The sequence below is a fragment of the Dicentrarchus labrax genome, unplaced genomic scaffold (assembly GCF_905237075.1).
Source record: "Dicentrarchus labrax unplaced genomic scaffold, dlabrax2021, whole genome shotgun sequence".
Lineage (NCBI taxonomy): Eukaryota > Metazoa > Chordata > Actinopteri > Moronidae > Dicentrarchus > Dicentrarchus labrax.
The window spans coordinates 22790805-22810943 of record NW_026136708.1 but is presented as its reverse complement, the minus strand read 5'-3'; the positions used below and the strand labels follow the sequence as shown (position 1 = coordinate 22810943).

At 39.7% G+C, this 20139-nt stretch overlaps 2 protein-coding genes across 4 annotated transcripts in view; both read left to right on the top strand.

Annotated features, from left to right (window-relative positions):
* Positions 1–23: 23 nt before the first annotated feature.
* LOC127368329 (NACHT, LRR and PYD domains-containing protein 12-like) overlaps positions 24–20139 on the top strand; it is a 55212-nt gene continuing 35096 nt past the window's right edge. The window contains 3 exon segments of the mRNA XM_051408987.1: positions 24–145; positions 705–821; positions 1287–1385. Coding sequence (XP_051264947.1) covers positions 57–145; positions 705–821; positions 1287–1385 — 305 coding nt within the window. The 5' untranslated portion in view covers positions 24–56.
* LOC127368346 (NLR family CARD domain-containing protein 3-like) lies at positions 3021–13950 on the top strand. 3 transcript variants are annotated; one of them, XM_051409049.1, is made up of 6 exons: positions 3021–4439; positions 4663–4836; positions 6596–6769; positions 6928–7098; positions 12017–12063; positions 12215–13950. In XM_051409049.1, exons 1-6 carry the CDS (start codon positions 3163–3165, stop codon positions 12793–12795), a joined length of 2424 nt encoding a protein of 807 aa, XP_051265009.1. In that variant the 5' UTR covers positions 3021–3162; the 3' UTR covers positions 12796–13950. The 3 variants fall into 3 exon arrangements, with proteins under 3 accessions (XP_051265009.1, XP_051265011.1, XP_051265010.1); XM_051409051.1 differs by lacking the exon at positions 6596–6769; XM_051409050.1 differs by lacking the exons at positions 6596–6769; positions 6928–7098.

The following is a 20139-nucleotide window of genomic DNA, read 5'->3' as shown; positions in this document are numbered from 1 at the left end:
GCTTGCTGTAATGAATGAGCATGTTGCTGTGTCTGTGTGAAGGTGTGGGCTCTGCTATGGATCAGTGTGAGGACAGAGAGGAGGGAGCCCCTCCCTCTAAAAGCACTCTGTGTGGGGAACATGACACAAGGACCAAAGCTCAGAGGTGAGATGAGGATCTCTAACTGTCCATGACTCTTCTCCATGTCACAAAGGCTTTGATTCTCCATTTGAAACAAAGACATTTATCTGAGCTAAAGTACGTAGTTGTCAGTATTCAAACAGGGCTGGACAATCTGATCTCAAATCAGTATCAGGAGAAACATTCAGCTTCATAACGAGCAATGTAACAGTAACGTGTGTTTGAATCAATCAGAGCAGATTTCCTTCCTCATGTTGCTCACTGCTGATGTTTGTCCTGATTCATTCCAGTCTGACCAGTTCCACATTCTGCTCTTCTGGACTGGACTGGGAGCTGATTGCTCTCTGGTTAGATGTTGTAGCTGCTCTCACTTTAATTATATGGAATTCAGACAGTGTGTTGAAGTGTGTGACATCAGTAAATTGTGTTCAGTAACACGTCCATAATGTCAGTAATTGAAGACATTGTTCTTATTGTCCAGCCCTGTATTCAAACATTTCAAATTATACATCATTTCACAAAGTCTTTGATTCAGTGAGAATGTTTCTGAATATGTGAGCTTTAATGAATTTCTTTCTATCAGGATCCATCAGAGACCAGACTGTCCTGAACCTGAACCCAGCTGTGTGTCCATGAAGAGTGATCGCTCTATGGATAATCCTATATACTTCAAAGATGGCCACCACTCTGTTGATCAAAGGTGAGGATTTCAAACTGATGGTGAAAATAAAAAGATGTGTTTGTATCAGACTCTCAGTTGTGAACTCCTATTTTTAAATGTTTTAAATGTCTTTTAATGGACGGTGATGGTTTGTGTCTGATCAGCTCAATTTACAACAGCCTCAGTTTCACAGTGAACAAATAGTTGCAGCAGTTTATAGAAACTCACTGCTTTGACACCACGTCTGTTCCTCTTTTTATCCTAATGGGACCGATATGGTCACTCCACTCCATCATTTCCCCGCCTATACTGCACACTGCACTGAATACAGCTTTAAAATACACAGTGAAACATGTCTTAATCAAACACTGACTTTATAGGAATCCTAACCAAGAACTCCCTGGGTACAAATACACTGTGTACAGTCGGTGTATTCAGTCACTGGCAGGTTCTGTCTCAGTGTGTTGTGGGTGCAGTGCAGAACTGATCCTGTTTTTCTATCAGGAGGAAAAAACCTGAACCCAGCTGTGTGTCCATGAAGAGTGATCGCTCTATGGGTCATCTTATACACTTCAAAGATGGCCGCCACTCTGTTGATCAAAGGTGAGGATTTCAAACTGATGGTAAAATAAAATGATGTGTTTTTATCAGACTCTCAGTTGTGAAATCTCCAGTTTTTCAACCTTTACTGACTCAGATGAAGTTCTCTGAGCACCAACACTCTCTTTCAGCAGCAGCTGCATCACACTCACACAATCAAACACATTCACACTGGGAGCTGCCCAGTACAACCAGTCTGATACAAGCAGACACTGAGCAGCTCCACTGGAGCAGCTGGAGGCTTTAGGTGCCTTGCTCCAGGGCACTTCAGCAGTGTACAGTGAGGGTGGGAGAACTATATGGAGGGGTTGGTGAGAGCTGTTGGGACTGAACCAAACTGAGCTGTTGATTCTCAGTGGGATCAGCAGGACTCGTAAACCTTTACCACTACAGGGAGTCATCAGATTCACTGTTCACATCCAAATATCACTTCATGGACCTTTACCTTGTGTTTGTCTCTGTGTGGACAGACATAATGTGAGCTCATTCTTCATGATTCCTCCACAGAGTGGACCAGGAGAGCTCAGAGGTTCCCAGTGGTCAGTCTGCCCAGCAGCATCAAACACACCTGGACTCCATATTTATGGTCTGTACATGGACAACAACTACTTTTACATCTATTGTGTTCACAATAATCTCCATGCTGCACTTTTTAGACCAGTGGATTGTCAGTCTGTCCAACATGGATCTGATGTTTGCTTCCATGATTTGACTTTGATTGAGTCATTTATATAATATTCTGTTGCAGCTGCTGGAGGACAACATTGTCACTTTTGTGAAGAACGAGCTGAAGAAGATCCAGAAGGTTCTGAGTTCAGATTACCCAGAATGCTCAGAGAGTCAGAGGGAGGATGAGGAGGTGTTGGATGGTGAGGATGAAGAGCAGAGGAGGAGCAGCAGAGAGGCATTTCTGAAGATCACAGTGCACTTCCTGAGGAGAATGAAGCATGAAGAGCTGGCTGACTGTCTACAGAGCAGTAAGAGGATTTTAACAGATTGAACATGATGGAAAAAGGAAATGGAGGCAACATGGGAGAAGTTTACTTTTAAAACTCTGCTGATAATATGATGCACACATTGTATCAGATCTATGAATTCTTCTGGACTGAAAACAGAAACTGTTTACAACTGATGAGCTGAAGAGATTTAATGGGGGAGGAAAATAAATACCATCTTGATGTCTTAAAGTTTACATCCATCAGATTTATTGGAGCTTCTACTTATTAACTACATTTCTTCTTTCTTCATTCAGGAACTGCTGCTCCAGCTTGCCGACGTGAACTTAAATCTAACCTGAAGAAGAAGTTCCAGTGTGTGTTTGAGGGGATTGCTAAAGCAGGAAACCCAACCCTTCTGAACCAGATCTACACAGAGCTCTACATCACAGAGGGAGGAACTGCAGAGGTCAATGATGAACATGAGGTCAGACAGATTGAAACAGCATCCAGGAAACCAGACAGACCAGAAACAACAATCAGACAAGAAGACATCTTTAAAGCCTCACCTGGAAGAGATGAACCAATCAGAACAGTGATGACAAAGGGAGTGGCTGGCATTGGGAAAACAGTCTTAACACAGAAGTTCACTCTGGACTGGGCTGAAGACAAAGCCAACCAGGACATAGAGTTCACATTTCCATTCACTTTCAGAGAGCTGAATGTGCTGAAAGAGAAAAAGTACAGCTTGGTGGAACTTGTTCATCACTTCTTTACTGAAACCAAAGAAGCAGGAATCTGCAGGTTTGAAGAGTTCCAGGTTGTGTTCATCTTTGACGGTCTGGATGAGTGTCGACTTCCCTCTGGACTTCCACAACACTGAGATCCTGACTGATGTTACAGAGTCCACCTCAGTGGGTGTGCTGCTGACAAACCTCATCAGGGGGAAACTGCTTCCCTCTGCTCGCCTCTGGATAACCACACGACCTGCAGCAGCCAATCAGATCCCTCCTGAGTGTGTTGACATTGTGACAGAGGTCAGAGGGTTCACTGACCCACAGAAGGAGGACTACTTCAGGAAGAGGTTCAGAGATCAGGAGCAGGCCAGCAGAATCATCTCCCACATCAAGACATCACGAAGCGTCCACATTATGTGCCACATCCCAGTCTTCTGCTGGATCACTGCTACAGTTCTGGAGGATGTGTTGAAGACCAGAGAGGGAGGAGAGCTGCCCAAGACCCTGACTGAGATGTTCATCCACTTCTTGGTGGTTCAGTCCAAAGTGAAGACCATCAAGTATGATGGAGGAGCTGAGACAGATCCACACTGGAATAAAAACAGCAAGAAGATGATTGAGTCTCTGGGAAAACTGGCTTTTGAGCAGCTGCAGAAAGGCAACCTGATCTTCTATGAATCAGACCTGACAGAGTGTGGCATTGATATCAGAGCAGCCTCAGTGTACTCAGGAGTGTTCACACAGATCTTTAAAGAGGAGAGTGGACTGTACCAGGACAAGGTCTTCTGCTTCGTCCATCTGAGTGTTCAGGAGTTTCTGGCTGCTCTTCATGTCCATCTGACATTCATCAACTCTGGAGTCAATCTGCTGGCAGATCAACAAACAACATCCTGGTGGTCTAAATTAATTAACGACAAAGGGAATCTAAAATATCTCCACCAGAGTGCTGTGGACAAGGCCTTAGAGAGTCAACAAGGACACCTGGACTTGTTTCTACGCTTCCTGCTGGGTCTTTCACTGCTGACCAATCAGAATCTCCTACGAGGTCTGCTGACACACACAGGAAGTAGCTCACAGACCAATCAGGAAACAGTCCAGTACATCAAGAAGAAGATCAGTGAGAATCTCTCTGCAGAGACAAGCATCAATCTGTTCCACTGTCTGAATGAACTGAATGATCGTTCTCTAGTGGATCAGATCCAACAGTCCCTGAGTTCAGGACGTCTCTCCACAGATAAACTGTCTCCTGCTCAGTGGTCAGCTCTGGTCTTCATCTTACTGTCATCAGAAAAAGATCTGGAAGTGTTTGACCTGAAGAAATACTCTGCTTCAGAGGAGGCTCTTCTGAGGCTGCTGCCAGTGGTCAAAGCCTCCAACAAAGCTCTGTAAGTACAGAAATAGTTGGATTTCTGTATTATCACTTAAATACTCTCCTATCTTTTCGACTTAGAGAGATTATAAAGACATTATATATCACCAACATTGGGAATTCCTCACTAGCTGATATCATTTTTACAGAACTAATTTAAAGTGTTTTTGGTTTTGGCTGAGTGATAAAGTGCTGGTCACAAATGTTATTTTTCTTATTGTTGATCATTGTCTCTACAGACTGAGTCGCTGTAACCTCTCAGAGAGAAGCTGTGAAGCTCTGTCCTCAGTTCTCAGCTCCCAGTCCTCTAGTCTGAGAGAGCTGGACCTGAGTAACAACAACCTGCAGGATTCAGGACTGAAGCTGCTTTCTGTTGGACTGAAGAGTCCACACTGTAAACTGGAAACTCTCAGGTCAGGATTCGTCAACCTGTTCAACTGATAACCATTTTAAACCTGAATTATGTTGATGGATAGAATTGTAATCTTTCTAACATTGTTTTGTTCATTTAGTTTGAGTCTCTTTCCTTGAACATGTTTATTATGTAATGTGTTTGTAGCACCCCAACACTCAGTAAATGCTTAAGTTAAAGCAACTCACCTTGGACTTGAATGATGGGGTGTTTGGGTTCGATTTATTAAGGTAGCTACCACGAAGGTTTACCTGTTTTGTGTGAAACTTTTTATGGCCTAATACTTTATGAACAACCAGTCCCTCCAGAAACACGCGATTATGCGATCACATAATTCAATGCATAATCAGCCAAAGTCTGATGGGCTGCATTTTTTTCAAACATGCTGCACTTTCCACGCAAAATATGTGGGGCTTGCATGATTTCATAATCCCTGCATTTTCGTTGCAAAAAAGTCACATATATCTTAGCAGACAGTTGAAAAATGTTGCATTTACTTCACACAAGAGCAGCCATTTTCCCCTGTTGCCATGGGAATGTTATAAAGTGACATAATTACGTGACATGAACATCATCGAAAAGCTGCAAACCCCGCGATGAAGCCATGATGAAGCCTGAAAATCAGTCTCATTTGCCAACAAAAACAGTTGTAAGATTGCACTTTTTTGTTACCAGTGGGTTAAATCAAACTAGTTTCAAAAAGGAGGAATCACCTTTTTTTCTCTTTTTCATCGAACCGCAGTTTTTTCAAGTTCCCGCAATTTCATCGCATACAATTGCCTAAATATCATATTCCATCGCATTTTTAAGAAAACGTGCCGCATAATGAAGGATTTTTGCCCGCAACAATCACGAAAAAACTCTGCATTCTTCTGGAAGGACTGAATAACCAACAACTTTGTTAGACTAAGCAGTGGCTCTATTCACACGTACTCTACACTATTTTAAATAACTGACCCCAGACAACTCTTTCAAATAAATGAAATAATAGTTAACTAACCAGTTGTTTTCCAGTTTAACTCAAATAATATTTACTTTGCTAGTTAACAGATATTAAAAATGAAATAACACAATTACTCAAATTGGACTTCTTTAAAATAAAAATATTATAGTTGTAAACAAAATACCCTTTACCAAAATTGGCAAAACACTGTAGAAAAATAGACACTTATAATAAGCAAAATAGAATTGGCAATATCAAAATACTATTCAAAATTCAAATAATTCCTAGTTCTTACCCCTTAATATGATTTCTCTATACTTATCAAACTCAGATCAAATATGCTACTTAACTGAACTCTAAACAAAACAGTGGGCCCACACACACTCACACGCACACACACACTCTCACACACACACACACACAGACACACACACACACACACACTCTCACACGCACACAAAAACTAAAAAAGGCCTGTGTGTTGCTCGGTGCGGTGCGGCAGGCAAATACTTATCCTCAGTGACAATTAACAGTCACACGAAAAATCCAACTCACGGTCTGGAATAAGTCCTGGAGAAACAGTTAATGAAGAGATGAAGATGAAAGCCAACGGCAGAAGAAGTAAAGTCCTCCTCAGGAAGCGTGAAACAGTCCTTCCCGTTCAGCAATGGCGTCCTCTTGGCTCGATTCTCCCGCCCCTTTTTTTGTTCACTCCCTTACCTACGGCCAATTACCAACAGTTATTTGTATTACAAATTAACTTGTTTTAACCCCTGTACTTTTACACCGGACTACATGTTGTTCTGTGTGTTTGCAGGCTGTCAGGCTGTCTGATCACAGAGGAAGGTTGTGCTTCTCTGGTCTCAGTTCTCAGCTCCCAGTCCTCTAGTCTGAGAGAGCTGGACCTGAGTATGAACGACCTGCAGGATTCAGGACTGAAGCTGCTTTCTGTTGGACTGAAGAGTCCACACTGTAAACTGGAAACTCTCAGGTCAGAATTTGTCAACCTGTTCAACTGATAACCACTTTAAACCTGAATTATGTTGATGGATAAAATTGTAATCTTCCTAATATTGTTTTGTTTATTTAGTTTGAGTCTCTTTCCTTGAACATGTTTATTATGTAATGTGTTGTTCTGTGTGTTTGCAGGCTGTCACACTGTCTGATCACAGAGGAAGGTTGTGCTTCTCTGGTCTCAGCTCTGAGCTCCAACCCCTCCCATCTTAGAGAGCTGGACCTGAGCTACAATCATCCAGGAGACTCAGCAATAAAGCTGTCTGCTGCACTGGAGGATCCACACTGGAGACTGGACACTCTCAGGTATGAGGCGGATCAATACAGTAGTAGTAGTCAGGTGACAGAGGAAAGGTGATGAAATTTCTGTTTTTCTGGACCGATGTCTTGTTTCGACATTGGAAAATAGGACAGTGGTTTATCCTGATGGGTTGGTGAGCATCATGGCGGGTTGATATTTGTCAATGTTGTCACGCTGCAGGTTTGTGGGCTCACATCATAAATAGTTTGGGATATTTTGATGGATGTCATCTGCCATCAGCGTGTGTTACCTTTTAGTCCAGAAAAACTAAAGGCGTCACCTAAACTACAATTCAGTTCAGTTCAGTTCAAATCAGTTTTATTTGTATGTCACCAATTCATAACAGAAGTTATCTCAGGACAGTTTTCAAATAGAGCAGGTCTAGACCGAACTCCTCATAACATTATTTACAGAGACCCAACAGTTCCCACCATGAGCAAGACCTTGGAGACAGCGGCAAGGAAAAACTTCCTTTTCTGCCCTGACAGAGAGAGAGAGATAGAGAGAGAGAGAGACAGAGAGAGAGAGAGAGAGAGAGAGAGAGAGAGAGAGAGAGACTTTCTGACTTTCTCCTACAATGTACAAAATTAAATATTACTAGAAAAAATTATTTGAACAAGTTCGTCTCTTTGATACCAGATTTCAAAGAGATGAACGACCTCTCCAAATTAGAAATGCTCCTCGGAGAAGGAGAGCGAGCACACCTTGCTGCCCAGTATGTATTAACATGCCACAACCTGAGGGACAGTGAATGATTAAGACACACGCACACACAGACACACACAGACACACACACTGTATATAACTAATATAATGTTCATATAATAATAATGTATATATCTTTGATTTATTGTATTGTATTTGAATACTTTACTTTGGCAATATTGCTTTTTAAAAAACTTTCATGCCAATAAAGCCCATTTTGAATTGAATTGAATTTGAGACTAGAAATGACTGATGAAGAAGATGTGTGTTTTAGAAAATTAAAATATTAAATTAAAATAAATAAATAAAACTGTAAACGTGAGTGTGAGTGTATATATTAAAAGACAAAAGTAATTTAATTTGTTTAGTTGTCCTCAGTTCGTGGCATGAGGAGACATATTTTGCTGCAATAATTTGACTTTTGGGCATTTATTATTATATATTAGATATATTTAATATATATGATATATAATAATAATAATCATAATAATAATAATAATATCAGTAATATTGAGGCTCCACCAGGATCCATGAGTACCTGCAATGGTTTAGGACTCACCTGATCCAGCCCTAACTATAAGCTTTATCAAAGAGGAACGTCTTAAGCCTACTCTTAAATGTGGAGAGGGTGTCTGCCTCCAGAACCACAACTGGAAGCTGGTTCCACAGGAGAGGAGCTTGGTAACTGAAGGCTCTGGCTCCTGTTCTACTTTTAGAGACTATAGGAACCACAAGTAGCCCAGCATTCAGAGAACGTAGTGTTCTAGAGGGGTAATAGGGTACTATGAGCTCTTTAAGATATGAAGGGGCCTGACCATGAAGAGCTTTGTAGGTGAGGAGGAGGATTTTAAATTCTATTCTGAATTACTACTGATGTGAGATCAGTTGTGTTTAATGCAGGGAAATGTATATTTGCTATGTTTTTTAGAAGATATTGAATTTTCCTGTGTTCTGAGCAGTCCTTGAACACCTCCTGCCGTATGTTTTGTTGTTTATTAGAGTATTCAGGTGTCAACCTGTCATTGTCCAATCAGGGTCTATTAGAGATGAGTATGAGGAAACCTACCGGATTCTGAGAGGATTAAAAAGAGAAACGGAGACGTAAGAGAGAGAGAGAGAGAGAGAGAGAGAGAGAGAGAGAGAGACGCTGTGCTGTTCATGAGTTTGTTAAGTGTTGTTAAAGTTACTTTATTTCTTTAATTCAAACGCTGACGGTTTTTATGAGTCTGGATTCTGCTGAGAGGACGAAGAACACAAGTTTTGGTGTTTGTGCTGAACAAGAGCATAAACTGAAGTGTGGACTGTATGCTAACTAGCATTAGCCTCGTGTGCAGTGGCATATCCAGGACATTTTTACTGGGGTGGCCAAGATGGGACACAAAGCTAGTGTGGGGTCGCCATGGCATAGCGAAGTTTAATGCGTATACGTACGCAGCCGACCGCGGTTCGAATCCCGGTCCTTTGCTGCATGTCACATCCCCCTCTCTCTCTCTCTCTCTCTCTCACTCTCTCTCTCTCTCTCTCTCTCTCTCTCTCTCTCTCTCACTCTCTCTCACATGACTTCCTGTCTCGTAACTGTCAAATAAAGGTGTCTATGCTGGTAAAAATATTCAATTTCCACCTATCACAGTCCTCAAGTATCTCTGGTTATTTTACCTCGTCTATTTTCGATCAGTAATTATGTTCAGGATAGGGTACAACATGGCCGCGGGAAGTAGGGGTGCTGCAGCACCCTCTAGTGGTGACAGGGAGATTTTTAAAAAAGTATCAAAAATATTTTGCACAATTTACAAATTCTTTATGAATATTTTGGGGAAATGATTTTGACACACGTAGGCTATTACGTGTATTTTGGATTTTAATTTAATTATTCTGAGGCCTAATCAACAAAGGTTCACAGAAGTTACGTCGTCAACGTCAGTCAGGCTAGTGGTCGCCGAGTAAAGAGGTTCTCAAGCAGCTTGCCGATGTCACAAAAGACAGAGGGTCTAAGTGTGTCACAGTCCAAGATGTAGCATCATGTTTGACAAAGCTCCAGCCACAAACAAGAGCCATGTTTTCAGAGACAGAAAAACTGATCGAGTTATGTCTGTGCCTACCCATCTCCGTGGCCTCATCCGAGCGCACTTTCTCCGCCTTGCGTCTTTTGAAGACATGGGTACGCAGCACCATGACCAAGAAAAGACTCACACACCTTTCACTGATGCATGCCCACACAGACATTCTGAACTCCCTGGACATTCGTCCCCACATGAGAGACTTTATCTCCACGACCCCAGAGCGCACCTCGACATTTGGACACCTGTAACCAGGGCACCCTGTCTGTAGCTCAAAGTGAGAGCATGGTGCCGCTGCGCACTTTCATATCTATTCATGCAGTTTAACGTCACACTATAGTATTTTTGCAAGGTGGTGGGGATGGAGATGGAGTGTTATTTTGATCGTGTGTTCTTTGCGTAATGGATGTAGAGAACTGTTCAATAACGTTTAAATAGTCAGAGATTATTTCCTTGTGGTTTGCGTAAAAGGATTTTGGAGCTAATAGAGTCGCGTGTGACATAAACGTAGATGGTGCAGTGACTCAGGTTCATGCCAGCTGAACAAATCTATTGCATTGTTATAGCGTTATTGTGAAGTTTAATTAATAGCGCATATATTCATCTGAGAACTGATGATGTCTGTGTGTTACAGACCCTGGCTGTGTGCACTGAAGTGTATATGACAATAAAGTAGTGAATCTCAATCTATTTATTTATTTTTAAAATGTATTTTAAATAGGCCTATAGGCTCATAGGTTTTTTGTCCAAAAATACCAAACAATTTTTTCACAGCACCCCCTGTTCAAAATGACTTCCAGCGGCCCTGGGGTACAAATTAGAGTTAGATTAGAGTAGCAAAATTCAACTGCTCTTAACTCATCCTATAGAATAACATTTATCAGTCATCAGCTCATCATCTGTGTCACCTGTATTGTTACCTGTGTTTGCTTTACTAATTGAGGCGCCATCTTGTGGTTACATAAAAACACAGCAATCCAGGCAACAGAACAGAAAAACTAAAGGCGTCACCTAAACAACAATTCAGTTCAATGTCACCAATTCATAACAGAAGTAACTACTGCACTCAGGTTCAACTCAAGGAGTGAGTAAATGTAAATAATAATAATGTAAAAAGGTAAACACAATTTCACAATCAACAAAAAGTAGAATCACAGTTCAGATTCATTCCAATATATAAAAGAAATAAAAGAACTGAAAGTGAAAGTGTTTCTTTACAGCTTATTGCTGTCTGATATCAATGTTGGTCAAAGTCCAGTCCAAAAGCTTAGTGTGTGTCCATGTCCGTCCAAGTGTATTCAATGTGTATGTGCTACCCGGGTAGAATGTGTGTGTTTGTTTGTACGCTTGCTCAGATCTTATCTTCAGGAAGATGATGAAGATGGAGAATTCCAGATACTCTCTAACCCTGCCTCGCATCCCACAGGAAACCCAGAATGTAGATCCAGCAACTCAAAAAACCAATTATCTCTCATCAATTACTGTACAGTATCATATCTCTCTTTAACTCAAGTGTAACTTCTAAACAAAAGCAATGATGAACTATATCCTGAGACCTTAAAAGCTTAGACATCATTGTGTTTTGTTTCCTTTTTACCCGTATTAATAAATCATGTTACACAACTTATCTCTTATCTCTAATCAATCATGTCTCTCATTCATATTCACCCTTATGTATTTTTAATCATCTCAACATGAACTGAAACACATTATTTATATCAGGAAAAACCCATATGTATACAAATCATGAGCATTAGCCCACATATAGCATATTTTTAACTCTGACTTTAACACTGAACATGGCGCCCAGAAATGTAAAAATTAGCATTACACTAAAAATAAGTAAATGCAGAGAAATATTATATTTAGTCGGCTCTTAACAATTCACCTCCCATGTTAAACTGTTTAAAGGTAATCAATGTAAACATTCTGTTACAAATATAATACTGATAATAATAATAGATCATCAATAAGTGAAAATAATGAGCTGTAGCCATCGGCCAATAAGAAGAAGCTCCACTGAACTGAAAGACTATCAGCTGATTAATAATAAGTGCTCCATGTGAAGATGTAAGTCCATTTGTAGAGAATAAGCTCTGTGTATGAGAGCGATGTAATGTCCATGTTTCCATGCTGCTCTGACCCCCCCTCCTCCTTTCAGGGTGGAGCCTGCTGGAGTCCGATGGTTGAGACCAGGTCTGAGGAAGTGTAAGTGTGAAAACAAAGCAGCACACATTCAACCATCTTCACACTGTGACATCACTCATTCACAGCTCTGATGTCATCATCAAAGTGTCAATCAATGATCAGATGATAGATCAATAACTGCAGCTGTATTGTGTCTTGTTCTCTCCATCAGATTCCTGTGAACTCACAGTCGACACAAACACAGTGAACAGAAAGATCAAACTGTCTGACAACAACAGGAAGATGATTAATGTGGAGGAGGATCAGTCATATCCTGATCATCCAGACAGATTTTACTATCCTCAGCTGCTGTGTAGAAATGGTCTGACTGGTCGCTGTTACTGGGAGGTCGAGTGGAGAGGAGGAGTTTATATATCAGTGAGTTACAGAGGAATCAGCAGGAGAGGAAACAGTAGAGACTGTTTGTTTGGATGGAATGATCAGTCCTGGAGTCTGGAGTGCTCTGATGGTCGTTACTCTGTCTGTCACAATAAGAGAAGAACACCCATCTCCATCTCCTCCTCCTCCTCCTCCTCCTCCTCCTCCTCCTCCTCCTCCTCCTCTTCCTCTTCCTCCTCCGGTAGAGTAGCAGTGTATGTGGACTGTCCTGCTGGCACTCTGTCCTTCTACACAGTCTCCTCTGACACACTGATCCACCTCCACACCTTCAACACCACATTCACTGAACCTCTTTATCCTGGGTTCGGGTTCTGGTTCAGGTCTGGTTCCTCAGTGTCTCTGTGTCCTCTGTAGGAGGGAGAGAGAAACTTTCTCACTGCTGACCAGATAGTTCAGTCTGTACAGGATCACACACAGCTGATGTTAGTTAGTACCAACCTGATGTGTTTACTGTAATAGAGGAGGAAGAGGAGGCTGAAGGAAGAGAAGAGCAAAGGATGCTGGGATGAAGGGATCATGTGTGAGGGTAATGTGCAGCCTGCAGACGTAGAGATGAAAGAAATGATAGAAAGAATTGATCTTCTTCTATAACTCTGAGAAAAATGAACATTTTTAGGATCAAATGTGGCTGCTTGTTTTTCAAATCTTCTTCTTTTTGAAAGCACAGTTAGAGGGAAAGTGTTTTTATGACTCAAATATTAAAGTGTGAACAAATATTCAACTTTGAGTCTAAAACTGAACTTTGTTGCCTTAAAACTTTTGTTTCTGTGAAGAAAAAATGCTAACGTTAGCTTGTCAGCAGCTGCAGGTATTTGCCCTCGCTCCCCGACTAACGTTACTAACGTTACCGACCCGCCGCTACCAAACAAAGACACATACTCTCCACTAGAGCCGCTGACTGCTCGCTCAACGTCCCAAACAGAGAAGATCACAACAATAGCATGTCTTCATAAACCAGCCTTGTTCGTCTTCATACAATATGTTGGGAAGTTGCAGTAAATATCAATACAATATGTTCTATATCCCTTTGTGTTGTGTCTCTCCTTCGTCTGTTAAGATAACTGAACATGTTGTGAGTCTCGAGGCAATGTCAGCCTTTATATCTCATTTGTAAATGCTTAATAAGCCATAGATAGTGCTCACTTTAGTTCAGCTTGTGCAAAATACTTAATGAAGGAGTAGTAAGTGCTTTGTAACTGTGAATTCCTGCATTAATCACTGTTTATAGGCCATCATTAGAAAATGAATTTGTTGTGAGTTTTATAGAACATCTGCTAACACAGTCACTAATCATTAATACATGTCTGAATAGTGGATGTGCAAGTGCATGCAGAAATGTACAGTACAATGGAGAGTAAAACATTTATAACTGTGATTATAAACCACATAGTAATGACTATTTACAGCAGAATCATGCTTTATAAATGATGGATTCAGTATTTACTAATCCATAACTAATGTGCTTATCAATGATGAATAAAACATGTATAACTGTGTTTATAAACTACATACTAATGTGTATTCATGCGTTATAAATGATGATTTCAGTGTTTATTCATGCTTAACTAATGCTTAATAGTGTGTACTCGTTATAAAGTGTTACCAAATTATCTTATATCCAGCAAAAACATCTGTCAATGGGGTAAGCTTTTTTTACTTGACAAGAATTCTTAAAATAAGCACAAAGTTCTTCCTCTGACAGACTAAAATGGGCCTTAAAACTAGACAGAAAATCTTAAATTTAAGTAAATTTTTCTATAAAAAGCAATGAAAAACCAGAAAACCCAGATTAAGTTACTTAAAATTAGAATTTTGGTCTCTTGACTGAGTTAATTTTAAGAAATGACAGCTTAATCTGGGATTAATAACAAGTATAAAAGTAGTTAAAATAAGACACAATTTCTTCAAATAGCATTAAAAAAATAAGTGACTTTGTCTTAAATCAAGACACCAAAACATTCTCATTTTTAATATTTTTTATTCACTTTGCAATACAATTGCTTAATTAAACATCCATCAAAAAACATAATGTTATATCTGCTATTATTGCAGCATACTATAACAATTATTACAACTTTGCAGCTGCTGTCTGTGTTTGTGTTTCTCTCTCTTTGTGTGTGTGTGTGTGTGTGTGTGTGTGTGTGCAGAGAAGAGAAGAGGTAAAAGTGAGCTGGCTGCCTTGTTCCTCTTGGTAATAACTCAGAACTTTGATCCACATTAGCTGATTTTAAAGCTGTTGGCTTTTTTTACAGTATGCTTTATAAATATATATGTACTTACTTCCATACTAGGTTAGTACCAGGCTTCTGAAAAACCGATCCTAAGTCATTTGTTGTTCTATGATACCCCATTAATATAAACTAATATTGTGGTATCTGCAATGATCTTACACTTGTTTGCATTCATTCTTTTTTTTCAGTGGCAAAACTTGAGAAGATACCTGGGAGCCTGCCAGCAACTTTATAGGCTCCATTTAATGTTTTTGTTTGTGTGTCTTGGTGAATGTTGTTCTCTCTCTCTCTCTCTCTCTCTCTCTCTCTCTCTCTCTCTCTCTGTCTCTCTCTCTCTCTCTGCATGAGTAAAAATAAAGATTTGTTCATTTGTTTTATTTCAGTTCAGTTTCAGTTTGCCTTTTTCATTACATTTTGAATGTTTCTTTCACACACTCATCCACATCTCCTTTAGTTTTTAATATGCAAGTCATATATACAGAGTCCAAATGTTCAGAAGTCTTCATGTTCATAATCTGAGCTCACGTTTATTTCTCCCTATAGAGTCAACAGAATCAGGATGCTACAGGGCTCCTAAAGGGGAGTGGCAGTGACGTGAAATATTCATATTTCATATTTAATTATATTTAACAGCACTGGCAGTGGCTAAAGTAAACCTACGTGACACACAGACAGGAAATTACTAAAACCGCTCTGTCGTCCAATGGTTTGTATATTTGAATGTTTTTTCAATAATGATTTTAAGAAGAAATCTACAACAAACGCAGAGGAATAAAAATGAAACGCATTCATGATTGTGCTTATAAAATCCTGTGATTTGATGAATAAAATATGCATTGATCTATACAGAATATTAGATTATTGGTTGTTTGGGTTATATAAAACTCTCCGTTTACAGTTTCTAGCTGGTAGAATTGATCTGTTGTCTGTGGACAAGTAAAATATTAGCAGAGGTTCTGTTATAAGTATATAATAGATAATAAACATCAAACGTTTCTCTTCTGGCTTTATTTTGAAAGTGTAACTGTACGTTGCATATTTATTTTGTTAATTCAGTCAGTGGGTAAACTTTAATTTATCTATATGTATTTTCAGAAAGATAATGAAATCACACAGTGTTGTTTTGCATTGCTGAGGAAGCAGAGGTGCAGGAAAAAAAGAGCAGAAGGAAATGAATGTGCTATATTGTCTTCTGCAGGAGCAAATAAATGCTGGTTAACAGTTCTGTGAGTCGTCCTCTGTTTATGCCCAATCCACACACCTGTTACACATATAAAATAAAAAGTTTCTGAATGACATCACATTGTAGGAGCGAATTATAAAGTCACATATACAGTATGTATGTATAGAAGTTATTGTTTACTTTTACATAGTAATTATCCAAATATTTGAGAGGTCTTATGGCTTTCTTGTTTGTTAATCAAAGTCAAAGAGAAATTATAATTCAACAAAATACAGATGAACATTAGGTTTGAAGCGTTCCAGCCTTATGGATATGATATTTGCCAACAAGACACATAAGTTTCATAGCAGCGTTAATGGGTTGTGAGTTAATATTACAATTTACAAAGAAGACCGTGTCACCTCCGTGTGTGTGCCCTCTGTGCAGTTCCATAAAGTCACCAGCAGGTATCAGCCTATGAGCAGTGTATGGGAGGAGCCAGATTATTTTGGCACCTTCTTCTAAATGTTTCAAAGTAGAAAGTTCATTCAAACGTTCAAAGTTCATTCAGCTTCTTTCATATTTTTTATATTGTGTACACAATTGCAGTTCAAAACTCAAGAAACTTTCATCCCCTTGCTCTCTTGAACATAAAAACATAGGAACAATGTGTGCCGGTATCAGAGTTAAAAATGTACTTTATTAAATCTTACTTTTAACATGTATTTGTGAATTTTATTCATTTTCATTGAGTCTGAATTTTATCTAATTGAGTTGAGTGTTCAAATGTTAACACAAAAGCTGATTTTTAAGCAAAGGGGCCCCGGGTTGTACAGTTAAAAGAACATGAGACTGCACGTGAGTACTGATATATAAAACTATATTAGACAACCATGAGCATAAAACCTGAGTAGATCAAAGTTTGTACATTTGTTCCACGATGACCAAAGATGATGAATTTAGTTTGTTCAGATCAAAGCCACTCTTTACACCTTGGAACTATTTTTACACAGATGCTGAATTTGATCCTGAAAGACTCTTGTTTGACATTTGAACACATTTTTTGTTCACAGAAAGTTTTTACCACCAAAGTTCAGTTTTAGACTCAGAGTTGAATATTTGTTCATATTTTAACATTTGAGTCATAGAAACACTTTCCCTGTTATCGTGGGTTCAAAAGATTTGAAAAACAAGCAGCCACATTTGATTTGAGCCAATGTTTCTCAGAGTTATAGAAGAAGATCAATTCTTCCACCCACCTAGAGCCGGGGTCTGTCCAAGGTTTGTGCCTCTGAAAAGGAAGTTTTCAAAGAATGATGTTTTAATGTTTTATGTTTTTATGTGTTTAAATATGTGTAGTCATTAGTGTGTTTTTCTTTCTATCTGTATGTCTCACCCTGTGTTACTGTTGTTGCTACTGTGGCAAAATCAATTGCCCCACAGAAACAAATAAAGGACTTATACAGGCACTCACTGAGTTAACATGAACTATGTGGTTTAGCAATAATGGCCGTCTAACAGGAAGACACATGATGAATGTTCCTCTATCTGAGGGGGAAGAGAAAGAGGAACAACATAGTCAACAGACGTGGTACAGAGAGACTTTGTTATTTCTCACAAACAGTTTAGTTTTTTGTTTTGGCCACAGAAAAATATTTTTTAAAGGCGGATAACAACATTTTATTACATTTTCCTTTTGGTGTACAAGGAATACAGCATCCTCCAGGTGAGTTAAGTAGTCCTCTCCAGGGCCTCTGTCTGCTGTATGTTGGTGGGCATCAGAAATGTTTGATATCTGTATATGTTCATTGTACAGAGGTCATATATGATGGGAACTGCCTTTCTGTATGTGTGATATCCTTTAAACTGGAGAGTGTCATAGGTTAGAAGAGATCATAGAGAGTGGGATCAACACGTGAGTCAAAACCAAGCTGGAGGCCTTCTCCTCTGGGGTTGAAAACAGAGATTTACCCACGACACGGCAGGTTTAAAGCTCCCTGTGGTGGAGGGTCGGGCCTCTGACCCCAGTATGGGGACTGACCCTCAACCAGTAACCAGAGGCCTCAGAGACCAGTCCATCCTCCTGTAGACTTGGATTAGAGGAACACAGGATGGAGTCAGGCCACCCTGGGGGGAGTAAGGAACAACAGGTGTTACACTATATTATATTCTATCATTAGATTATTATTACTGCTGTATTTGGCTGTTGTAGCTGCTCAGGTGGAGCTGATTTCAACTATTTAGGAAGGACTGTGACTAATTATTATTGTCATTAATCTAAATTGTACAACTTGAGAATATATTGAGAAATGCCCGTTACAATCATCCAGAGCCCACAGTGACACAATGTTGTCTGACCAACAGTTCAAAGCTGAAAATAGTAAAAGTAGTAATACTACACTACAGAAATACTGCATTACAACTTAAAGTGCTGCATTAAAACAGTTCCTCAGTTACAGAAGTATTATCAGCACAATGTAGTTGAAGCTCCCAGTCTCTCTCTGCAGACACTCACTCAGTCTTATCTCTCTTCCCTCCCCCACACCTGCCGTTGCCCTGACAACCGTGACGTCACAGCCACTTCCTGTCCACAGTTTACTTTCACTTTGTGAGCTCGTCGTGTCGCAGCTTCTTCTTCTGTCCATGTGAAGGTTAGTAAGAGACACTTTTCACTGTTTGACTCCTCAATGACTCTTTGTTCATCTTGTTAGTTTAGTTCAGTAGAAAGAGCAGAAAACTCTACTAACAGTCAACTGAGAACCAACATGGAGGAAGAGTTTCCTCCATCTTACTGTCAGTGTGTCACTGTTCAAAGTAATCAGAGTACTCACTGACAGTACTCAGAGTACTCACTGTATGATTTCTGTCTGTCTTTATGAGCTCACCTTATCAATGTAGTTGAAGTATGTAAAGTGAAAGTAGTCAGTGTACAGAATGGCCTCTGTCAGTGTTGTATTATTATATTAGTGGATGATTATTATTGATGCATTAACATGTAATCAGTACTTTAATGTTGGAGTTGCTGCAGGTGGAGCCAATATGAACTACTTCAAATACTTTTGGCTGCTTGAATGTAAAATAATGAATTCTTTTTTATAAACTGATCCCATGTTTGAAAAGTAAACAGGAAGTAAAGCTGTCAGATAAATGCAGCTCCATGAGGCCATCTAGTGGACTGATAGTAGAAGTAGAGCAGCTGATGGCAGCTTTCTGCTCTCATTCTTCCTCAACACTGACCAATGAGAACAAGCAGCATCTCCTCTGGCCAATAACAAACCACTATTGATCCATGTATTGATTCGTTTGCAATGTGTGACAGTGATGAGAAAAGGCCATCAGTAGTTCCCAGAGTTCACAGTCATGTTTTCTAACTGCTTCTTTAGTCTGAGCAACAGTCCAACAAGACAAAGGGATTCAACTGACACTGAGATGAAACAGAGAGAAGCAGCCAATCAGTGGAGAAGCAGCTGATAGTTTTACAGGAGAAATTATGTAAATCAGTGGTTCCCAACCTGAGGGTCGGGACCCCCGCTAGTGGTCACCAAAGCTTCATGGGGGGTCTGTAGGTTGGCCTATATCTCAGCATCTGGTTCACTTCTGTGAAGAAAAGTCAATGTAAAGTAAACTGTCTAATAGATCAATGACCAAACATCAGGGACAAGAAAACAGTGAATTTGTCCAAAAAGAAGCATATTAAGTATTTATGATTGTTAAAAATGATAAAAGATACATAACACAGACAAACTGTATAAAAAGTTCCCTAAACAGGAAATAATCTGCTCAGAATTCATCAGAATCAACTTCAACTTCTTGCAGTTACTGAGTTCAATATTTGGGTTGATTGTACAGTTTTGGATATAATATGAAATATGTATAAAATATGTCACTCAGTCAGGGGTCGTCAGTTTACTCAGTGATAGAAAAAGGTTGGGAACCACTGATGTAAAGGATGAATGAGTGATGATGAGTTCTCAGTGCTGATCAGTGATTGGACTGATGCTTTCAGCTCTGCTCTCAGTGTTTCCTCTACAGATGAAGGTAGAAAGTCTCTGGGAGCTGATGTGGATGTGAATTCAGCAGCAGCTGCCAAGGTAACAGGATTGATTTTGGATTATTGGACTAGCTGCCACTGCATGCTCTGACTGGATATAGTAGACTTGGAAAAAGAGCAACATTTCAACTGTTGAGCAGCTTTTCAAAATCAGTCAAATAGAAGTGAAACAGCAACATGAAGTGTATTCCTCTAGTCTTCAACCAACCCCACAGACTAAAGAGCATTGTGAATGTCATTTCTTAGATACTGCA